General features: G+C 38.2%; 1 protein-coding gene across 3 annotated transcripts in view; it reads left to right on the top strand.

The window, feature by feature from the left end:
* Positions 1-21,778, top strand: part of HPSE2 (heparanase 2 (inactive)) — a 685,113-nt gene that overhangs the window by 426,783 nt on the left and 236,552 nt on the right. For all 3 annotated transcript variants that reach the window (XM_068961588.1, XM_068961587.1, XM_068961586.1), the window contains one exon: positions 13,123-13,170. In XM_068961588.1, coding sequence (XP_068817689.1) covers positions 13,123-13,170 — 48 coding nt within the window. The remainder of the gene's footprint in view (positions 1-13,122; positions 13,171-21,778) is intronic.

Below are 21,778 nucleotides of genomic sequence, written 5' to 3'. Positions count from 1 at the left end.
TAAGTTTAAAACTACTTGGGTATTTACTGGACTATACAGGACTATTTCCCCCAGTTAGGATATGAAAAAGCAGAGATAGAATCTTCATGTTTGTGTCTTCAGGGACTACCATGTTGCCTGGAATATGGGAAGTACTTAATAAAATGCATGTTTTATTATTTTCATTTCCTCACTCAGGAAGTGGCTCTTCCCAGTTATTGATTTTTATCTAAAGGCATGAAGTAGTGTTCTTTAGGGTTTTATCATTTTTCTCTGCTTTTCTTTTTCAAACTTTTATGCATCATGTATGTAATGACAATTTTATCTTAATGTATCACTTATTACTTTGAAATATGTTTTTATTATTTCAGAAGTTACTTTTTATGATAGTTGTTCTTGTCTATTTTCTTATTGATTGTCTTCTCTGTTTCTTTCCTTATACAATTAGGATAAAGCTTTCAATTTTATCTAGCCTTTTACAAATGTTTTAATTTTCAAGGTTAGGCTCTTTCAACTTATTTGGAGTTTATTGTTGGATCTAGTATAGAATGAGGACCGAATCTATTTTTGGTGATGTGGCAATGTCAAGAAAAGCAGTTATTCGAAAAAAAGAGGTTCACTCAGGCTTCTTTGGGGGCTTTTAAGTTATAGTGAAATTAGTACTAAATTATCTCTCAATAAACATTTATTGAACACCTATTTTGTGTTTGATCCTGGCTTAAGTGTTGGGTTTATATTGACGAATAAAACCAAAGTAACTCTTACTCTCTTGGAGCTTAGCCAGACAATAAAAATAGTGGCAGTCACACAGTCATGGAGTCTTTGCAACTCTATGGGTTGTAGCTCTCCAGCCTCCTTTGTCTGTGAAATTTTCTGGGCAAGAATTCTGGAGTGGGTAGCCATATCCTTCTCTGGGGAATCTTCCTGACCCCGGTTCAGTGCGGGGATAGAACCCGGGCCTCCTACATTGCAGGTAGATCCTTTACTGTCTAAGCCACCGGGGAAGTCCTAAAAAACCAAACCATAGTAAATAAGAAAACAAATCAATTATCCCAAATTGTGTGTAATTCTGTGAATTAAATGGATACCTGGAGTTGGAAGACTTATTTAGACAAGGTAATCAGAGACAATTTATCTGAGGAACAATATATTTAAGCCAAGGATGAAAAAATGAGAAGGAACCAATTGTTCAAAGTGTAAAGTGAAGAAAGTTTTAGTTAGAGGTGGTTGGTCATGTTTGTCAATGTCCTGAGTCAGAAACAAAATTAAGGCATTTGAGCGACAGAAAGATGGGCATTATAGTGACCAAAACGAGAGCAGTAGGAGATGAGACTGCATAGACAAGCAAGGATCATATTATTACTGAATCATGTATACCATGGTAAAGAGGTTGTATATTTTATCCTCTGAGCAATGGAAAGCTATTATGGAGCTTTTATAAGGGCAGCAGCATGTACCAGAATCTACTATATTTTGTGTGCCAAATAATGTGCAAAAGTAAGAAATCAAAAGAGCTCAGTAAGGAGGTTTTCACCATGAGGTATGTTTAATTAGATTAAGGTAATGGCAGAAGAAATGGAGAGAAGTTAAGATAGACATGCTTTACTGATGGATATCTCAGTAAGGTGGAGGTGAGAGAATAGGAGGAATTAATAGAGGATGATTCCCACCTTTTGAACAGTTAGCATCTCTCATTCAAGAGCCATCACATGCAGAAAAGGGACATTTTCAAAAGAAAGATACACCAAAATGACCACATTCATACTCAGGAAATAATATCTCTGTAGCAACAAAAAATGATTTTAAACTATATTGGGTGTGTTTCAAGTGGAAGATAGTGATCGGATCACAAGGTCCACTTTCTTCTGGTACCACCATTCCAACTCCTTTTAAAAACTGATAAAGAACAATACTTAATAACAAACACATGAAAGAGGGATCATGTGCAGGTGAGAGACTTTTGACAGATTTCTCTAAGACAATAAACAGATGAAAGCTTATTGACAGAATAATCAGAGTGAGGAAGTGGCAACCCAGAGAACATGGACTCTCAGAAAAGATGAGAATTTGCCTTGCAGATAGGCTCAGAGTCGAGAAAGGGTGAGGTAAGAAAGAGTGACCAAGCCAAGGGCTTAATATGAAAATCTGTCTGCAGAGGGACAGACAGACGTGGAGAAGAGGAGGCCCAGTAAACCATGCACATGGAGTTAACCTTTGGTTAGAATGACTTATGGCAGCATTTCCTTAAATATGCTCTGGAAAATACCAGTCCATAATCATAGCATTATGTGGTGGGAGGGGGAAGTAAAATGTCCATAGTCAAGTAAGTTTGAGAAATACTGAAATACACAAATGTACTGAAACACTTCCTAGCATCTTTATTACATTAGTTTACATTCTGAATCTCCAAGAAGGGTATTTAGCACACAGAATTTTAAAAATTTATTTGACCATAGTCTTGTTTTCAGGGAATATCTTGAGAGACTAGTGTTCCACTAATGTGTTTGGACAACGCTGACTTGGAATGTGAGCCCTGCTTTAGGTGAGAGATGGCCATAAAGAAAACAATAACGGAAGAGTTACGATTTGGAGAACTCAGAACTTGGACCACTTCAATAGCCCCATGACTGGTCTATTTGCTTCCCTTCCTGTCATCTCTAACATTCTGTGGTGGCTCAGATGGTAAAAAAAATCTGCCTGCAATGCAGGACTCCTGGGTTCAGTCCCTGGGTCAGGAAAAGCCCCTAGAGAATGGAATGGCAACCCACTCCAGTATTCTTGCCTGGAGAATTTCATGGACAGAAGAGCCTGGCAGGCACAGTCCATGGGGTCACAAAGAGTCGGACATGACTGAGTGACTAACCCACTGTCCTCTCCAATCTATTCACCACACAATTGCCAGAAAATCTTTTAAAAACATAATTCCCATGCTGTCAGTCATTTGTTAAAGACTCTTTAATGACTATTCATTGTTCTTAGAATAAAATTGAATCTCCTTGCCATACCAACAAGGCTCTATGACAAATGATCTGGCTGCTTCTCAGCTCTTCATTCTCTTCTTCTCTATATTTCCCTTTTTCTTACTACACTCAAGCCTCACTGACCTGGCATGTGTTAAGCTTCTCCCTCTCTCTTGTTTTCAGCAGGGTGGATAAGATGGAGTTGCACAACATATGCTCCTCTTTGTACCTAAATTATTCTCTCAGCTTGCCGCATTACTGATTTCACCTCATCCATCAGAGTCCTTTCTTGATTAGCCTTGCTAAGTGATTCTCCATCAGCACACTGTTAGTTCGCATTATTGCATTTATCACAAAACTGCATATTTATTATTTGTTTCATATAGATTATAAACTTCATGAGAGCAGGAAGTTGTCTGTGGTATTTCCTAATGTATATTCAGTACTGGCAAAAAGCCTAGTATAATACTTTGTGGGTGCTCAAATTTGTTGAATGAAGAATGGAAGTTATCCTAACATTCTATAGAGTTGCTGGTAGCATATTCTAACTTGAACCTGGGTTAGAACAGAAAGCTAGACAGGGCCTTTAGCTCCCATGGAGGCCCAGAAAGCTATGGAAAGTATTCTAATTTGGGCAAAGATGATAAAAGCAGAAGAGAATTAGGAAGCAAATAATGGTCTTTTCCATCGCAGTAGACCACATGATATATGCTATAAACTCAATAATCTGCAAACCAGAAATAGGAAAATTGCCCTTTTCTATCCAGAATTTCTACCTTTAGTTGCATCTAATTACCAAAACTTCTATGAAGTGCCTAATGCTAATTTATAGGCTCCACTTGTACTCAAAGTGGCAAATAGACAATAGTGAAAGCAGTATGGGTGGATAAGGATGGAAAGTTCACTATGTTCCTATACACAAGCTCTCATGACTTTTGTGGGCCCTGGGCATTTCTGACCTCATGGGTCCCTTCCTCCAGAAAAACATTAACAGCAGCTTTCTGTTTTCCTGTAGTGAGTCAGTGTAGCAGGACTGAAGACGAGGGTAGAAATATCAGGGTGGCAAAGTACATACACTCTAGAACCAGATGAGAGCCAGATCAACATCTAGTTAGGTCACCTTGTTGTTGTTGTTCAGTTGCTCGGTTGTGTCCTACTCTTTGCAATCCCATGGACTGCAGCACGCCAGGCTCCCCTGTCCTTCACCATCTTCTGGAGCTTGCTCAAACTCATGTCCATTGAGTCAGTGATGCCATCCAACCATCTGGTGCTCTGTCGTCCCCTTTGCCCCCTGCCTTTAGTCTTTCCCAGCACCAGGGTCTTTCCAATGAATCAGCTCTTCACATCATGTGGTCAAGCTTCAGCTTTAGCTTCAGCATAGCCCTTCCAATTAATATTCAGGATTGATTTTCTTTAGGATTGATTGGTTTGATCTCCTTACAGTCCAAGAGACTCTCAAGCGTCTTCTCCTAAATCACAGTTCAAAAGCATCAATTATTTGGTGCTTGGCCTTCTTTATGGTCCAACTCAAGGTCACCTTGAGGAATTCTTTAATCTCTTTAAAACCTCAGTCTCCTCACTGGTAAAATGAAGCAAATGAAATTACCTATTTCTTAGGCATGTTGTGAAGTTAAATGAGATAATGAATTTAAAGTGCTTAGTGTGGTTCCTGGCACAATTGACACCTAAAGAAATGTCAGCTACAATTGTTGAAAACAAGGGTATTTCAAAGATAAAAAGGCAAGGTTTTTTCCTAACTGACTTCTTGCATATGATTCAATGTAGCCCTCTAAGCAGTTCAAAGAACTGAATTAAGATGAGAACTAGAAAGATTAGCTGCAATAACATGTCATTTTAATGAGGGTGATCACAGCTCCTGCCTGCAAACCTACTTATACTGAATTCTTGTTCGGAGTGGGAAGTTGCACAGCTGAGGACGGTTTGGTGCACAGAGAAATTATTATTAACAGTTATTCCTAATAACCATTCTGTTTTATTTCAACTATGAAAGAGTTATATGACTTAAAATACAAGAGGAGAAAACAATTTATTCCTCTTAGTTCATAAGAAGAGAATTTCCATCTCTGCCTCTAGAGAGAGGCAAGGCCTCCCAGCAGCTGTTCAGTGCTAATTAACAAGGAAGCACTGGCTACTGCAAAGGTCTGCTCCCTAGCTGAGAATTATGCTAATGACATATGCTAATTATGCTAATATTATGCTAATACATACTTCTAAACTTGCTTTCTTTTCTTTTTCTTTTTCTTTTTCTTTTCCTGGACAAAACTTCTTTCTTGATTAGAGAAACAGCCTAATTCCTGACCCAAGCTGAAGGTTAGCAGTTATTTCTGTTATGATGAAGGATGTTTTTCTCATCTTCTGTTGTCAGAAAAGTCAGATAAGGAATAGAAAGAATATTGTAGAAGGAGACTGGAGTTCTGGGTCATAGATTAAAATTTAACACATATGTTCTTGGGAAATATTCTTCTTCACTTTCTTTTTTGCATTTCTTTCCTCACTTTCCCATTCTACTTTCCCTTAGAACCTTATTTTTTTCTCTCTGAATGGCCTATCCTAATAGGTCATTTTGTAAAAGGTGTGGCCCATAGTCACACTATGGTGTTGGAAGTACCTGGAAAGCTCCTTTAAAATGCAGCATGATATTTAGTCCAGAGAAATCCCGAGTCCCCTTTACCCAGTTTCTCCCAATAGTGACCTCTTGTGAAACTATGGGATAGTATCACCACTAGGACACTGGCATTGATATAGTAAGGAAACAGACAATTTCCATCACCACAGGAGTATCTCATGTAGCTCTTTCTTTTTTCATGTAGCTCTTTTACCCTGCTCATTCTTGCTGTTTCTTAAAACTTCTGCCAACACTTATTTGTTCTCTATTTCTATAATTTTGTAATTTCAAAAATGTTATATAAATAGAATAATATAAATACAACCTTTTAGGACTGGATTGCCACTCAGCATAATTCCCTGTATATTCAACCAGTTTGTTGTGCGTGTCAATAATTGGTTCCTTTTCATTGCTGGTTAGTATTCCATGATATGGGTGGACTACACTTTGTTTAACCGTTCACTCACTGAAGGACATTTAGTCCTATTGTTGTGTATTATGAACAGAGCTGCTATGAGTATCTTTGTTTAAAAATGCAACATGATTCTTAGTCTCCAGCCCAGACCTACCAAACCAGAATGTGTGGGGATAGGACCTAAATGTTGGCGTTTTGAACAGGAGATCCAGGGGAGAAATAAATCAGCATTTTATTTGTTATAGAGCATAATATATAATTAACCTAGTACAGTACTCTTGCCTGGAAAATCCCATGGATGGAGGAGTCTGGTAGGCTGCAGTCCATGAGGTCGCTAAGAGTTGGACACGACTGAGCGACTTAACTTTCACTTTTCACTTTCATTCATTGGAGGGAAATGGCAACCCACTCCAGTGTTCTTGCCTGAAGAATCCCAGGGACGGGGGAGCCTGGTGGGCTACTGTCTATGGGGTCGCACGGAGTCAGACACGACTAAAGTGACTTAGCAGCAGCAGCTTAATATATAATTAGCCATGGAAATGTAAATAGCTTTGGACTAAATGGAAGATGCATGGTTTGCTATAACTCAAAATGAATAATTTCCTCACAAGCTTTTCCTAGCTTTTGTGTAGAATGGCTCTCACATCTTATTCATGTTAGTTACATAACCAAAGATTCTGTTTGTGAGCAAGGAAAAGAAGGATCAGGCTCCTACACTCTTATTGATGTTTATAGTCATTTAGACATCCACTTCCTCATGAAGGATTTATCCTCTTTCCTGGGAGCAAAATTCAGAAACTAGTTTTTAGGGTTACACTCTGTGGTCCAAAAGTAGAATTCAAACCCCAAAGACCATGAATAAAGATGTGCCTTATTATAAGAGGGAGCTGTGATATGCCCTGGGAGAGAAGGCTCAACAATATTTTAGATACGTCATATGTGCAGGTGGATAACAAAGGAAAGAAACTCTCCCAGATTTGGGGTCCCTTGGGGGAGGAAAGGAACTCTCACAATGTAAGGGGATATTTTGTTCTTTTCCATAGCAGCATATTTGCTCCAGTGGGAAAGATCCCTTCAACCTGCCTGAAAGGTCTACCTGGCATTAGCCAATTTCCTTAGGTAGAGGTCCCTGCCTCTTGCTTCTCTTGTCCCTTTTTGCATGACTGGATGTCAGCATGAGGGCAGACCTCTTCTGTTCTCTGAAATAATCATCCAGGATTCCTGCTTTCATAATTCAGGTATGGAGACATCCAACCTTGGAAAACCCAAGATCTTCCCTTTTTGTCATTATTTACATCCTAGGTCATCTTTTACTTGTTCATTCATAGACCTAAATCTAGGGATTAGAATGGAAGTGGATGGTTGAAAATCCTTGGATAATACCGGACCCTAAATGGAATTTCACTTTCCCAGTGGTATTTCACTCCTGACAGCACTAGTCTCTGTGCGTGTTATTCCACCTCTAATATTACTATTGCTGAGCATTCTGCAGCTGTGTTGAAGTTATTCATTTATGTGGTTTGGGCCAGTTTCTGAGAAACAGGCAAAACTAGGGAGCAGAGGAATCCATCAATGTTAGATTTAAACACAGAAATTTATAATCTTTTTGGACTTGTCGTCTTGCTCATTGCCAGTATAGATATAAAAACAGAGTATGGAAATGATACAGATACACAGTAGATAAAAAAAAATCCTAATTTTCAGAGGGGGAACATGGGGCTAAGAAGAAGTCAACAATTCTTCTATTCTGTGGAGTTTTGTCTATAATCAGTTCCCTTTTAAGTGTTATTTCTGTGCTTGGTTTTTGTTTTTCTAGATTTTTAAGAAATCATTCAAAGGGTTCTGAAAGCAGAAAATTTGTTCCATTTTAGGTGAATTTTCTATACTTCTCACAAAACAAAAGTGTGTTTAGTGATCCTGGTTGTTGTTGTTCGGTCTCTAAGTCATGTCCGACTCTGTGACCCATGGACTGCAACACATCAGGCTTCCCTCTCCTTCACTATCTCCTGGAGTTTGCTCAAATTCATGTCCATTGAGTCGGTGATGCCATCCAACTGTCTCATCCTCTGTCACCCCCTTCTTCTCCTGCCTTCATTCTTTCCTAACATCAAGGTCTTTTCCAATAAGTCAGTGCTTCGCATCAGGTGGCCAAAGTATTGGATCTTCAGCTTTAAATCAGTCCTTCAAATGAATATTATGCTTGATTTCCTTGAGGATTGACTGGTTTGATCTCCTTGCTATAGAAGGGACTCTCAAGAGTCTGCTCCAGCATCACAATTCGAAAGCATCAATTCTTTGGTGCTCAGCCTTCTTTATAGTCCAACTCTCATATATATGACTACTGGAAAACCACAGCTTTGACTATAGGGATCCTTGTCAGCAAAGTGATGTCTCTGCTTTTTAATATGCTGTCTAGGTTTGTTATAGCTTTTCTTCCAAGGAGCAAGTGTCTTCTAATTTTATGGCTTCAGTAACCATCTGCAGCAATTTTGGAGCCCAAGAAAATAAAATCTGTCATGTGACGAATAGATTCAAGGGATTAGATCTCTAGACAGAGTGCCTGAACAACTATGGACAGATGTTTCTAACATTGTACAGGAGGTGGTGACCGAAACCATCCCCAAGAAAACAGTCATCCTGGTAGTAGTATTTGGAAATGCATATTTTGTTTGACATTATTTCTGAATTAGATTCTTCTTCCTCAGAATAAGTGTAGAAATGCTCCCATGTTTTTGAAGTTGTTCTCATTAATTTACTAAGAAAGAAAAAGGAAGAATGTAGTTTACAAAAATTTTCATGTGAACAAATATTTAATAATGTTTTTCCCTCAACTTTCCTACTGCTTAAATGTGCTACCAAAGTTAAAATAATCATATTGGTCTAAACATGTTAAATTGTGATTGTCATTTTTTAAAAATATTATATTGAAACAAAACTATATTTTAATATTTGGATTTATTTTACAAAATAAGACCTTAGCTAAGGATCTAACTTTACTTTTTTTTCCAAATAGTCACAAATCACATGACACCATTAAAAATATGCTTCAATTTTTGACATACTAAATTCTTTTCCATGTAATAGACTCTTATATATAAATTTTTATAAAAATCCCCTTCTGTTCCATAGATATCCTTACTAATTCCTGATCTCTTTACTAATTCCTAAGATCTCCTGACTAACTCCTAGGAATGTTTTAATAATTGCAGGTTTTATGGTGTATTTTAATATGTGGTAGATCAAATAAATATCCCTTTGGTATTCCAATTTTTCTTCAGAACATTCTTGGCTTCTTTCAGATTAATGTTAGAATGATTTTGCAAAGTTTCGAAAATATCTGGTGGGTTTTTTTTTTAATTAGCATTTCATCAAACCCGTAAATTAGGTTAGGAAGAATAAATTGATTTTCCCAGTCCAGGTCATGGTAGGTCTTTTCCTATACTCAATTTAAAAATATTTCTCTGTAAACTATATAACACTACATATATGGATCCAGTGTATTTTGCATTTAATTATAGATTTTCTTTGAGGATAAGGTAGGAGTGTGGGGAGAAAACTTTTGCATTACTTTAAATGCTCCTGATGCTAATGCTAGTTTTCCCGTTCTTTTTGTAATATAACTTTTGATAATGGAAGGTTATTTAAAGACTTAATTATCAACCTTTAGCAGAAAAAACGATCCAAAGCATATGAGGAACTCCAGATCATAGTATCATAAAAGACAAGTTTCCAGTTTCTAAGACACCAAATTTGATGTGTTCTTAATTGCCTGTCCAGAACCTTTTAGCCAGAAAGGGCATTTTACCCCTAATTTTCTTGTGAATGCATAACTGTTATCATCAGTGACCATTTGCTTCAAGTTCTCTGTGGCATTTTCAGAAGAACTGGAATACATTCAGCAACGCCAGCATTAAAGTCTATCCCAGTATTGCCCGTCTTAGGCAATGGCATTACTGCAATTAAAACTTCAGGAGTTTCTCTCACACTCTGTCTTACACCCTTTCTTCACTTAAACTCACCCTTGTCAAACCCTCTTGGATGCACCAGCAGTGTTTTTTCAATTGTGTCTTTATTCATTCCCACATTTCAAAGCCTCCCATAACTCTGCAGTCGTCTCCCACCAATTTATCCACACCACTACTTTTCACCTTTACTGTAGCCGAAGTGATCTTCTTAACACTCATGTTTGAGCCTGACACCCCCTCACTTGCTTAAGCACAGGATAAATCCAACAGGCAGGAGGAGCTAGCTGTATTTTACAATACTGTGTTGGGTGCTAATCATACAGAGATAAATAAAACGTACCAGGATGTTAAGGAATGAATAAAGGCCAGATGTGTCAGCATCATGGACCAGTTATCTGACCAGTCTGTCAGGTAACTTCCTACCTGTCCCCTGACATCCACATATCCTGGACTCCTGAGAAAATACTTACCTTGACTCTATCTGGCTTTACTCAAGCTGTTCCTATGCCTGACCTGCTTTTTAGGGCAAAATCCTACCCTTCTTTCAATATGAGATTCAACGTCTTGTGAGATATGAAGCTTTACTGGGTGCTTATCCCTCTTTTAACACCATTGAAGGGAGAGCTAGCTACTCCCGTGACTGCTCTGCCCCAGGAGTTAGTTCACATCAGTAGCGCAGCACAAAGACACTTCTAGCTTATTTGTCTCATTGTCTGTCTTTTCAGCTTTACTGTGGTTGTTGCATAGCAGAGGCTCTGACTCAGTCACCTTTCGACACTTTTGCTCCAGTACATTCCTTGCCTTACAGATAACACTGAAATGCTCAAGTCTGTGAGAGGAAGTCAACAAGCAAATGAGGTGCTGAAGCCTTTTTACTTTTTAAAAAAATATAGGGTAGTGCTTTCTCAAGGCAAAAATTCAACTTTTTTTTTTTTTTTGCATTTTAGAGTTGTTATGTACTTCTTGGCCTTAGTGAAAACAGCTTGAAAAGAACATAGCATTTGGAATCAGAAAACCTGAATTTAGTCTGCATTATGGTATGAATTTGAACAAGTCACATAACCTCTATGTGACTTAGCCACCTCCACTATATTATTAGAAATATCTGCCTACCAGGGCTGTTTTGAGAGTTATGTGAAATTATACACATAGAAAACTGAAAAAAATTTTAATGAGAAAGCACTATAAATGTCAGTGTAATTTTCATTATGGTCATTTTTGTATGTAAATAGAGATGATTTTACTTTTCAGAGATTTTAGAAATAATTTTGTAAGAGTAAAGCCCATGTAAACACACAGACACGCAGGGTTGGCCAAAGGGTTTATTTAGCTTTTCTATAACACCTTATAGAAAAACCCAAACAAACATTTTTGCCAACCCCAAACTTAATGACACTTGTGTCTAAGTTTGTCTAGGCTTTCTAATTTCTGAAATATCCTGGGAAGGGGGTACTCAGTTTCATTTGCCCTTCTTAGTTTTTGGGTTTTCCTACTTGGTCTCTGCAGCTTAGAGTGCATATGTGACAGGGATAGTATTTTGGATCCTAATCTGTTTTCCCCTCTCCCTGGACTTTTCCATTTTCCTCCTCTCTATTCAAGCAGAGAGCTGATTGTGTACTTATTGGCTCCGGGGTGGGACATGAAAAGATGGAGAAGAGAATGTACAAGCCTTTCTGGCTTTTGAATTTTAAAGAAAGAATTCTGGGCATAGAGCTTGAAATAGTGAGGAGAGTGGAGCTACTCTCCCAGATTCAAGCGATTTTTCTGGGCTAGAGAAAGGAGAGGAGAAGAGAAAGAGAAATCCATGGGCTCCAAAAGCAGAGGCTACCTGTGTCCTGCTTCCAAAAGAAGTACTCCCAGAAGGGGTGGCATGAGTCCATAAAAAAGAGCTGTTTAGGATGTCTAGAAATACTACTTCTCTAGCCAGTTGGGCTTCCCAGGTGGCAAGTGGTTAAGAATCTACCTGCCAATGCAGGAGACTCAAGAGACATGGATTCGATCCCTGGATCAGGAAGATGCCCTGGAGTAGGAAACATATTCTTGCCTGGAAAATTCCATGTACAGAGGAGCCTGGCTAGCTAAGTCCACAGGATTGCAAAAGAGTCAAACACGACTGAAGGACTAAACAACAACAATGACAACACGGAATCTGTGAGGCCTTGGGTGCTTTCTTCTGGCCCAGTGTTTCTGATGGAACCTCAAAGGGCACAGGAGGGTGGCGAGTTGCTAGCAAGACTTTGCTGAGTGCCTGTCAGGAAAGCAGCTGAGCATGCTGATTGGGAAACTCAGTTCTCTATTTAACTGCTCCAGAAATGGTTAAGTTTCTCTATGTTGTGCTCAAGTTTCTACACTCAGACAGGTGTGGCAGTCCATCACTACTGCATATTTAACAATGGCAACCCACTCCAGTACTCTTACCTGGAAAATCCCACGGACAGAGGAGCCTGGCAGGCTACAGTCCATGGGGTCACAAAGAGTCGGACACGACTGAATGACTAAACCACCACCATACTTACATGAGCTTCCTGGTGGCTCAGATGGTAAAGAATCTGCATTCAGTGCAGGAGACCCAGGTTCAATTCCTGGATTGGGAAGATCCCCTGGAGAAGGGAATGGCAACCCACTCCAGTATACTTGCCAGGAGAATCCCATGGATGGAGGAGCCTGGTGGGCTACAGTCCGTGCGGTCACAAAAAGTCGGACACAACTGAGCGACTTATACTTACATAAGTAAACTGCGTTTTCCCATTTTCTCTATAGGAAGAGAGGGTTTTCAAAGGCATATGTTATGCTGTCTTCCTTGGAAAATGTTATTGTTTGTTTCTTAGTAGATCTCAAAGTCCTCAGAAAATAGGAGATGGAAAAGATAGGTGGTGATCACAGGGAAAGCAATGTGGGAGCCATCAGGCATGAGATTGGGAAAACAGACATAGATATAATGCTATCTTGGAGTACTGATTTCCAGGTGGTAAAGGATGTATGGAGAGCTAGAATTGTGATTGCTTTCACCTTCTGTACCTTTTGACCTTCAAAGGCTATGGATAGACCATGGAGGTGGGCCCTCTCAGAAAGCACAGTTGCCCAGGAATTGGCCTGATCTATGTCTCAGCTTATTTCATCCCTGGGGATATGGCTTACTTTAAGTTGCAACATCTTTGTTTCTTCCGTTTCTTACAGATTCATGAAGGTGGCAGGAAGCACAGTGGATGCAGTTACCTGGCAACAGTAGGTATTCACCTTTTTTGCTCTTACTTATTTCCAAATGCTGTGAAATGAAAGATTAGTAGTGGTCATGAAGTTATAACTGATATTTAATAAACTATCCTTCATCCTCCAAGAAAAATAGTTTAAATTAACTCCAAAGTTATTATTATGATACATAGGCTCTCATAGTAATATAATTTTATTGTTTCCAAAAACGAAAACAAAAACAGGGTAACATTTTGGAAAGCTTAGCTGTTGTGTACACTTTTAAACTAACCTTTCATTAGTGTATAGGTTATGGGAATCTAAGCATGCCACGCTAAGCTCTTTCGGGGGGAATAAATTTCCTTAAGAGAGTAAATAGTTTTAATTATGCAATATATCATAAGAAAATAGAAACACTTCATTATATTAATGGCAGTAGTCTTATTTAGTACCAAGAGAGTCACTAATACGAAGCAAGTAAAACACATGCATGTGCGCGTGTGTGCGCGCGTGCGTACACACACACACACACACACACACACACACACATATATAAAGAGAGAGAGAGAGCAGTTTTGAGAAAGGATCAATGTTCTGGGGAATAAGCTTACAATGGCAGAGACCTGTTACTCGAGGGTAGCTTGACTGGTAAAGATAGTTATCTGATACATAAATTTAAATTTTCTTTAAGTCCTCTTACGGAATTTGTGCTGGAATGTCCAGCATCTCACAGTGTCTCACCGATTTTATACTGGAATCCTGCCCTTCGTTTCTGTAAGAGATCTGTCACATAGCATCTTTCAAATCACCTCTCATCTAATGTGATCCTCACAGCTCAGACATGCATTCCCATTCTGGGCCCTCATAGCTGTCAGCTACGGCCATCTTTCTGAGTTACTCTAATCCTGCCTGCTTAGCATGTTTACTCCTTCTGTCTGTCCTTCGTTTTTAAGTGGGTCACAGAATCCCTTAGGATTCATGACAGTTATGAAACAAAGAAAAGTGAATATAATTTTATTAAGTATCCTAAAAGAATTTTTGGTTGTTGGCAATCAATAACTTTAATCATAATGAAAAATATTTTATTCTCCATTTAAATTCTTAGTTTCTGTAAACAAGAAGTTCCAAATACTTCCAGAAATTCTTATCTCCTTCGGTTTGTCTTTGTGAGCCTTGGATTGAGTGGGTTTGAGGATCTTGTCATTCCTTTGCTTAAATTCCCTCAAGTTCCTTCCCTTTGTGTGTAGACCACAAGCCAGACTCTCAGACTCTCTACTCCGGCCTTTAAGGCCCTTAACGTCTGGTCACGGCTCTCTTCTGATCCCACCCTGCCTGTACTCCTTCTGTCACAGCACTGGTGAGGTCTTTCAGTTTGTAGAGGATTCACATGAATGTCTGCCTCAAGAACTTTGTATGTATCATTCCCTCTGCCTGGAATGTTGTTTTCTTCATTTTTTTTTTGTGTAGCTGACTCCTTCTCATCTCTTAAGATTCAGCTTATGTGTCATCTCCTTCAAGAGGCCTTCCCTGATGATTCTATCTAAAATAGAATTCCTATTTAATTCTCTGTCTTTGTTTTTCCATAGTACTTACCATAACTTACAATTACTGTTTATTTCATACCGTTTTTTGTAATTTGTGTGTTTTATCTTTTACCAAAATAATGCTTATTCAGTTCAACAAGTGCTTATTTGGACAATTGTTAATTGGGCATTTACTATGGGAGAAAATAACAACAAGGATAGTAATAATAACAATGTGGTAGAAATTTTAATGTATATTACTACATCTGATCCTCGAAACAAGTAAATGAGATCAGGACTGTTTTTATCCCTATTTTTCTACAACTTAGAGAAAGGTGTATAAAATCCAAAGATTACAAAGAAGTGGCAGATTTTGGATTCAAAGCTGGGTCTGTCTCACTCCGTGGGCTCCTCTTAACTGGTACTGCTTTAGTAACCAGTCAGTGATCCTTTACTGGAATTCTAGTTGCTATAGTTGTTTAGTTGCTTAGTCATGTCCAACTGTTTTGTGACTCCATGGACTGTAGCCTGCAAGTCTCCTCTGTCCATGGAATTTCCCAGGCAAGAATACTGGAGTGGGTTGCCATTTCCTGCTCCAGGGGATCTTCCCAACCCAGGGATTGAACCTGAGTCTGCTACATTGGCAAGCAGGTTCTTTACCACTGAGTCAACAGGGAAGCCCATTACATTCTAGGTGGGGGGTGGGGTGGGGTAGATAAAATCCTCTTCAGGGTCTTCAAAAGCTATCTGGATAATGTAGCATAAAGACTAAAGAATGAAGACTTTATAGTATTTAAGGAGAAGCAATGAGATCAGTGTACAAAAATTAGTGGATAAGAATGTAGGGCTTGTTCAGTTATCATGGCTGACAGGGAGGGATCAGAGAAATTTTTTCTCCCCTACTCAAGTACAAATAGTACTTGTACTCATAGTACAAATGCAGTGAAGTGAGCAAAGTATTTTTTTTAAGGAAAAATAATTTTTTTTGCAAATACAGTTTATTAGCTATTTTTAAAAAATATTGGCCATCTCTCAAGATAAATATCGTGTAATTGTAGCTACTCTAAAAATACCCCCAAAGAAGGCATGGGATTGCATTTCTTTTGGCTCTAGGATCAACACTCATTTGGGGACAACAAGTAGTACCTTGTCTCTGCCATTTATTCCTTAGTCAAGACTTGGGATAGTCACAGAACAATTCTAAGAAATCCTGGCTAGAAGGACTCAGTGAAAATAAACGCCAAATGCCATGTTTCTCTAACCCTGAGTATGCTGAGGTGAAAATTTCTTAATAATGTAAAGTAAATCAAGAGTCATTGTCAGGAAGAAAAGGAGCATAGAATTTGTTGATATACGTCTGTCTGTTGGTAGCCAAAGGTACTGAGATATTGAGCTTGGAGCCTGAACAACCAGAACTCTGAATCTGAAGTCATAAATAAATAAGTCTATAGTTAGACTATTTTGATTTGGCCTTTCATGCTCTTGGATTTACACAACTTGATGATTTGTTCTGCCCACCAAACCATGGCAAAAACCCAGAAAAAGTTAGTGAGATGAAGTTAGGATTACAGGAACGGTGGAATAGCTTATGTCAAATACCAATGATAAATCTGGACAACAAATATCAATCAATAAAGAAATACACACAAATACACACACACCCAGAAGAGAGATCAAAGAGCTAGAGGAAGTTATTCAATCCCTGAAAGAAGTGAATGACACTGGTGAGATCTGTGGTTACTTAAGAATCCATACAGTATGAGATGTCTTTAAACTCAAAATAAATACATGGTCATATTGGCTTGAGATGTTGGAAAAAGGAGTCAAAAGGTAGAAATCTCATAAGGAAGAAGCTATGGGCAACACACCAAATATGCAAATAAACTTTCTTTAAAATCTTTGCCTAATTTCTGAACTGTACATATATAAGGGAGACTCCAAGGAGCCTGGTAAAAAAACAACAGCTGGAAGTCTGAAAATGTTGAACAGAACTTTCAGCTGCTGTCTGTCACATGAGGGACAGAGATTAAAATTTGAATCTCACAAGTTTAGAGGGGCCTGATAAACAGCTCATGCTTTCCAGTGAAAACTAAAAGACTTATGCCCAGGAGTAAAGTCTGTGTCCCAGGACTAAGGATTTGCCTTAAGTCTAATGTGTAACCAACATGTGTAATATAAATTGTTAGAGGCACCCTAACAAATTCTAAACTGCAGCTGCCACAAGACCAGATATTCATCCAACTGCCTACTAGATCCCAAACTAACACTCTTCTATCTCTACAGCATATCATCCGCACTTTCCAATATACAATTTACAATTTAAAAATTACTAGGAATGCAAAGAAACAGAAAAATGTGGCCCATGGCCAAGAATGAACAATAACTAGAAACCCTGAGATGACCCAGATAATAGAATTAGCTGACAAGGATTTTAAAGAAGCAATTGCAAATATATTCAAATAATTAAGAGAAAATGTCCATCTTGAGTGAATACAAAGGGGAATATTGGCAGTAACATGGAAACAGTATATATGTAAAAGTACCAAATGAAATTATTAAAGAAAAACAGAATAATAACTGAAATGATGGGGATTCCCTGATGGTCCAGTGGTTAGGACTCCACGTTTCCAACGCAAGGGGCATGGATTTGATCCTTGGTCAGGGAACTAAGTTCCTACAAGCCATGCAGCATGGCCAATATAACTGAAATGAAAGACTCTCTGGGTGGGCTTGCTAAAAGATTAGAAAATACAGAAGAAAGGGTTAGTGAACTTGCATATAGATCATTTGAAATTATATAGTTTAAGAACAGAGAAAATATTGGAAGAAAATTATCAAAGTTTCAGCAGCCTCATTGCCAATATCAAGTAACATCTATGCAGTTAGAATCCTGAGGACAAGAGAGAGAGAATGGGGCATAAAACCTTTAAGAAGCCAAAGCTGAACTTCTCTCAAATTTGGTGAAAAACATTAACTTATAGAACAAAGATGCTAGGCAAGCCCTAAGAAGGATAAATACAAGGAAAATCACACCTGGGCATAATAATAAAATTGTTGAGAACAAAAGGATGAAGAAAATCTCCAAAGTATTCAGACAGAAATGACAGCATAGAGAACAAAGACACAACTGATGGCTAACTTGACATCAGAAACAATGGAAGACAGAAAACAGTGGAACTACATCTTCTAAAGAGTGCTAAAGAAAAAGTCAAGCTAGAATTCTCTGTCTGAAAAAATATTTTTTTAAAATAAAAGTGAAACAAAGATGTTTTTGGCAAACAAAAGTCAACCAGACCTGTGCTACAAGAAATACTATAATCAGTTCAGTTCAGTTCAGTTCAGTTGCTCAGTCGTGTCCGACTCTTTGCGACCCCATGAATCGCAGCATGCCAGGCCTCCCTGTCCATCACCATCTCCCAGAGTTCACTCAGACTCATGTCCATCGAGTCAGTGATGCCATCCAGCCATCTCATCCTCGGTCATCCCCTTCTCCTCCTGCCCCTAATCCCTCCCAGCATCAAAATCTTTTCCAATGAGTCAACTCTTCGCATGAGGTGGCCAAAGTACTGGAGTTTCAGCTTCAGCATCATTCCCTCCAAAGAAATCCCAGGGCCGATCTCCTTCAGAATGGACTGGTTGGATCTCCTTGCAGTCCAAGGGACTCTCAAGAGTCTTCTCCAACACCACAGTTCAAAAGCATCAATTCTTCGGAGCTCAGCTTTCTTCACAGTCCAACTCTCACATCCATACATGACTACTGGAAAAATCATAGCCTTGACTAGATGGACCTTAGTTGGCAAAGTAATGTCTCTGCTTTTGAATATGCTGTCTAGGTTGATCATAACTTTCCTTCCAAGGAGTAAGCATCTTTTAATTTCATGGCTGCAGTCACCATCTGCAGTGATTTTTGGAGCCCCAAAAATAATAAAGGAAGTTCTTCAGATAGCATCAAAATGAAAGTTGGATCTCAAAAAATAATGAAATGCTTTGGAATGTATAAATTTATAGATAAATATTTTATCTCTTAATTTATTAAAAAAACCTGACTCATGCAAGATGTAACATTGGAGTATGGGGATTATAACATACATAGAGTGAAAATACATGGCAATAATACTACAAAAGATGATGAAGGCAGGATGCTGTAAATGGAGTTACACTGTTCCAGATTTTTTTAAAGTGAAGTAATAGTGAAGAGGAACTAAAAAGCCTCTTTATGAAAGCAAAAGAGGAGAGTGAAAAAGTTGGCTTAAAGCTCGACATTCAGAAAACGAAGATCATAGTATCTGGTCCCAACACTTCATGGGAAATAGATATGGAAACAGTGTCAGACTTTATATTTTGGGGCTTCAGAATCACTGCAGATCATGATTGCAGCCATGAAATTAAAAGACGCTTACTCCTTGGAAGAAAAGTTATGACCAACCTAGATAGTATATTCAAAAGCAGAGACATTACTTTGCCGACTAAGGTCCATCTAGTCAAGGCTATGGTTTTTCCAGTGGTCATGTATGGATGTGAGAGTTGGACTGTGAAGAAAGCTGAGTGCCGAAGAATTGATGCTTTTGAACTGTGGTGTTGGAGAAGACTCTTGAGAGTCCCTTGGACTGCAAGGAGATCCAAGCAGTCCATTCTGAAGGAGATCAGCCCTGGGATTTCTTTGGAAGGAATGATGCTGAAGCTGAAACTCCAGTACTTTGGCCACCTCATGCGAAGAGTTGACTCATTGGAAAAGATTTTGATGCTGGGAGGGATTAGGGGCAGGAGGAGAAGGGGACAACAGAGGATATGATGGCTGGATGGCATCACTGACTCAATGGACATGAGTCTGAGTGAACTCCGGGAGTTGGTGATAGACAGGGAGGCCTGGCGTGCTGCGATTCATGGGGTCGCAAAGGGTCGGACAAGACTGAGCAACTGAACTGAACTGAACTGAATACAGTGTTTAAGAAGACTGTGAAATTGTATTCCTAGAATTAAAGTTTCAGATAGAACTAAGGTTGCTGACCTAAACTATGGAGGTTATCTTGGATTGTCCAGATGGACCCAAGAATGACTAGAGGCAGTAGAGGCAGTAGAATGAAAGAGGCAGTCAGAAAAGAGGAGGCATAGGAAGGTTTAACCACAGAAAAGAAAGTCAGAGTGATGTGATGTGAGAATTATTTGACTGCTATTGTTGCTTTTGAAGATGGAAGAAGGGGGCCATGAGCTAAGCAATGTGGACAGCCTCTAGAAGTTGGAAAAGTCAAGGAAATGGATTCTTCCCTAGCACTTCCAGAAGGAATGCAACCTTCCCAACACTTTGGATTTTAACTCAGTGAGATCCATGTTAGTTTCTAACCTACAGAACAGAAAGTGAAAGTCGCTTAGTCATGTCTGACTCTTTGGAATTCTCCAGGCTAGAATACTGGAGTGGGTAGCCATTCCTTTCTCTGGGGGATCTTCTCAACCCAGGGATGGAACCCAGGTATCCCGCATTGCAGGTGGATTCTGTACCAGCTGAGCCACCAGGCAAGCCCAACCTACAGAACTGTAAGATAATAAATTTGAATTGTTTTAAGCCATTGCTTGTGATAATTTGTTTAGAACAGCAATAGAAAACTAATACAATACCTAATAACAGATTCAAAATATCCCATGAAAAAACTAAAAGAACAAAAGGAGAGAAATAGATAAATCTCTTGTCACAGCTGGAGATTTTAAAGCATCTCTTTCAGTAATTAATAGGACAACCAGATTAAAATAAAAACAGGAAGGATAAAGAAGATTGAATAGTATCATCATTAAGCTTGACCTAACTAACAGTTGTGGGCTGCATTTGAATGTACATTTTTTCCAGTGTACATGGAACATTCAACAAAGATAGATAATATATGCTCATCTGTAAAAACAAGTCTCTTTAAATTTGAAAGGATTGAAATCATGTACAAGTTTTAAATTGAAATATAATTGATTTACAATACCATTTATTAATTTCAGTTATACAGCAAAGTGATTCATTATATATATTTTTTTTTCTAATTATTTTTATTATGGATTATTACAGAATGCTAAATACAGTTCCCTGTATTATATAGTATATTTTTATTGCTTATCTATTTTACATATAATGGTGTGTATCTGTGAATCCTATCCCTCCCCCACTTTCCTCTTTGGTAACCATAAATTTGTTTTCTATGTATGTCTGTGAGACTGTTTCCATTTTGTAAATAAATTCATTTGTATTATTTTTTAGATTCCACATATGATATATCATATAATATTTGTTTTTCTCTGTCTGACTACTCAGTATGATAATCTCTAAGTCTACACATGTTGTTTTAAATGACAATATTTCACAATACTTCATCCTTTTAAAGGCTGAGTGATATTTCACAGTGTGAGATACACACATGTGTGAATACACACATCCTCTTTATCCAGTCACCTGTTGATGGACCTTTAGGTTGCTTCCATGTCTTGGCTATTGTAAATAGTGCAACTATGGACATTGGGGTTCATGTATCTTTTCATATTAGAATGTTCATCCTTTCTGGATACATGCCCAGGACTGGGATTGCTGAATCATATGGTAACTCTATTTTTAGTTTTTAAGGAAACTGCCTACTGTTTTCCATAGTGGTTGCACCAATTTACATTCCCACCAACAATGAAGGAGTGTTCCCTTTTTTCCACACCCTTTCTGGCATTTATTATTTACAGACTTTTTTGATGATGGCTGTTCTGACCAATGTGAGGTCATACCTCATTGTAGTTTTGATAGTTTGTAGTTTGATAGTTTTGTAGTTTGCATTTCTCTAATAATTAGCAATGTTGATCATCTTCTCATGTGCCTGTTTTGATGACAAAGAAATTAAGTTAGATATCAGTAATAAAAATATCTATAAAACACCAAAATACTTTGAAATTAAATAACACACTTTAAAATAATCTATGGATCAAAGGAAAAATCATGAGAGAAATTAGGAAATATTTCAAAATAAATATGAAGGTATATTTTATCAAAATTTGTGGAATTTAGTAAAAACAGATCTTAGAGGGAAATTTATATTCTAATATGCTTAAATTAGAAAAGAATAAGCATTGATATTGATGACCTTAGTTTCTATCTTAAGACACTA

This window comes from Capricornis sumatraensis, chromosome 23 (genome assembly GCF_032405125.1).
Source record: "Capricornis sumatraensis isolate serow.1 chromosome 23, serow.2, whole genome shotgun sequence".
Classification (NCBI taxonomy): Eukaryota; Metazoa; Chordata; class Mammalia; order Artiodactyla; family Bovidae; genus Capricornis; species Capricornis sumatraensis.
This window is presented reverse-complemented; position numbering and strand designations above follow the sequence as displayed.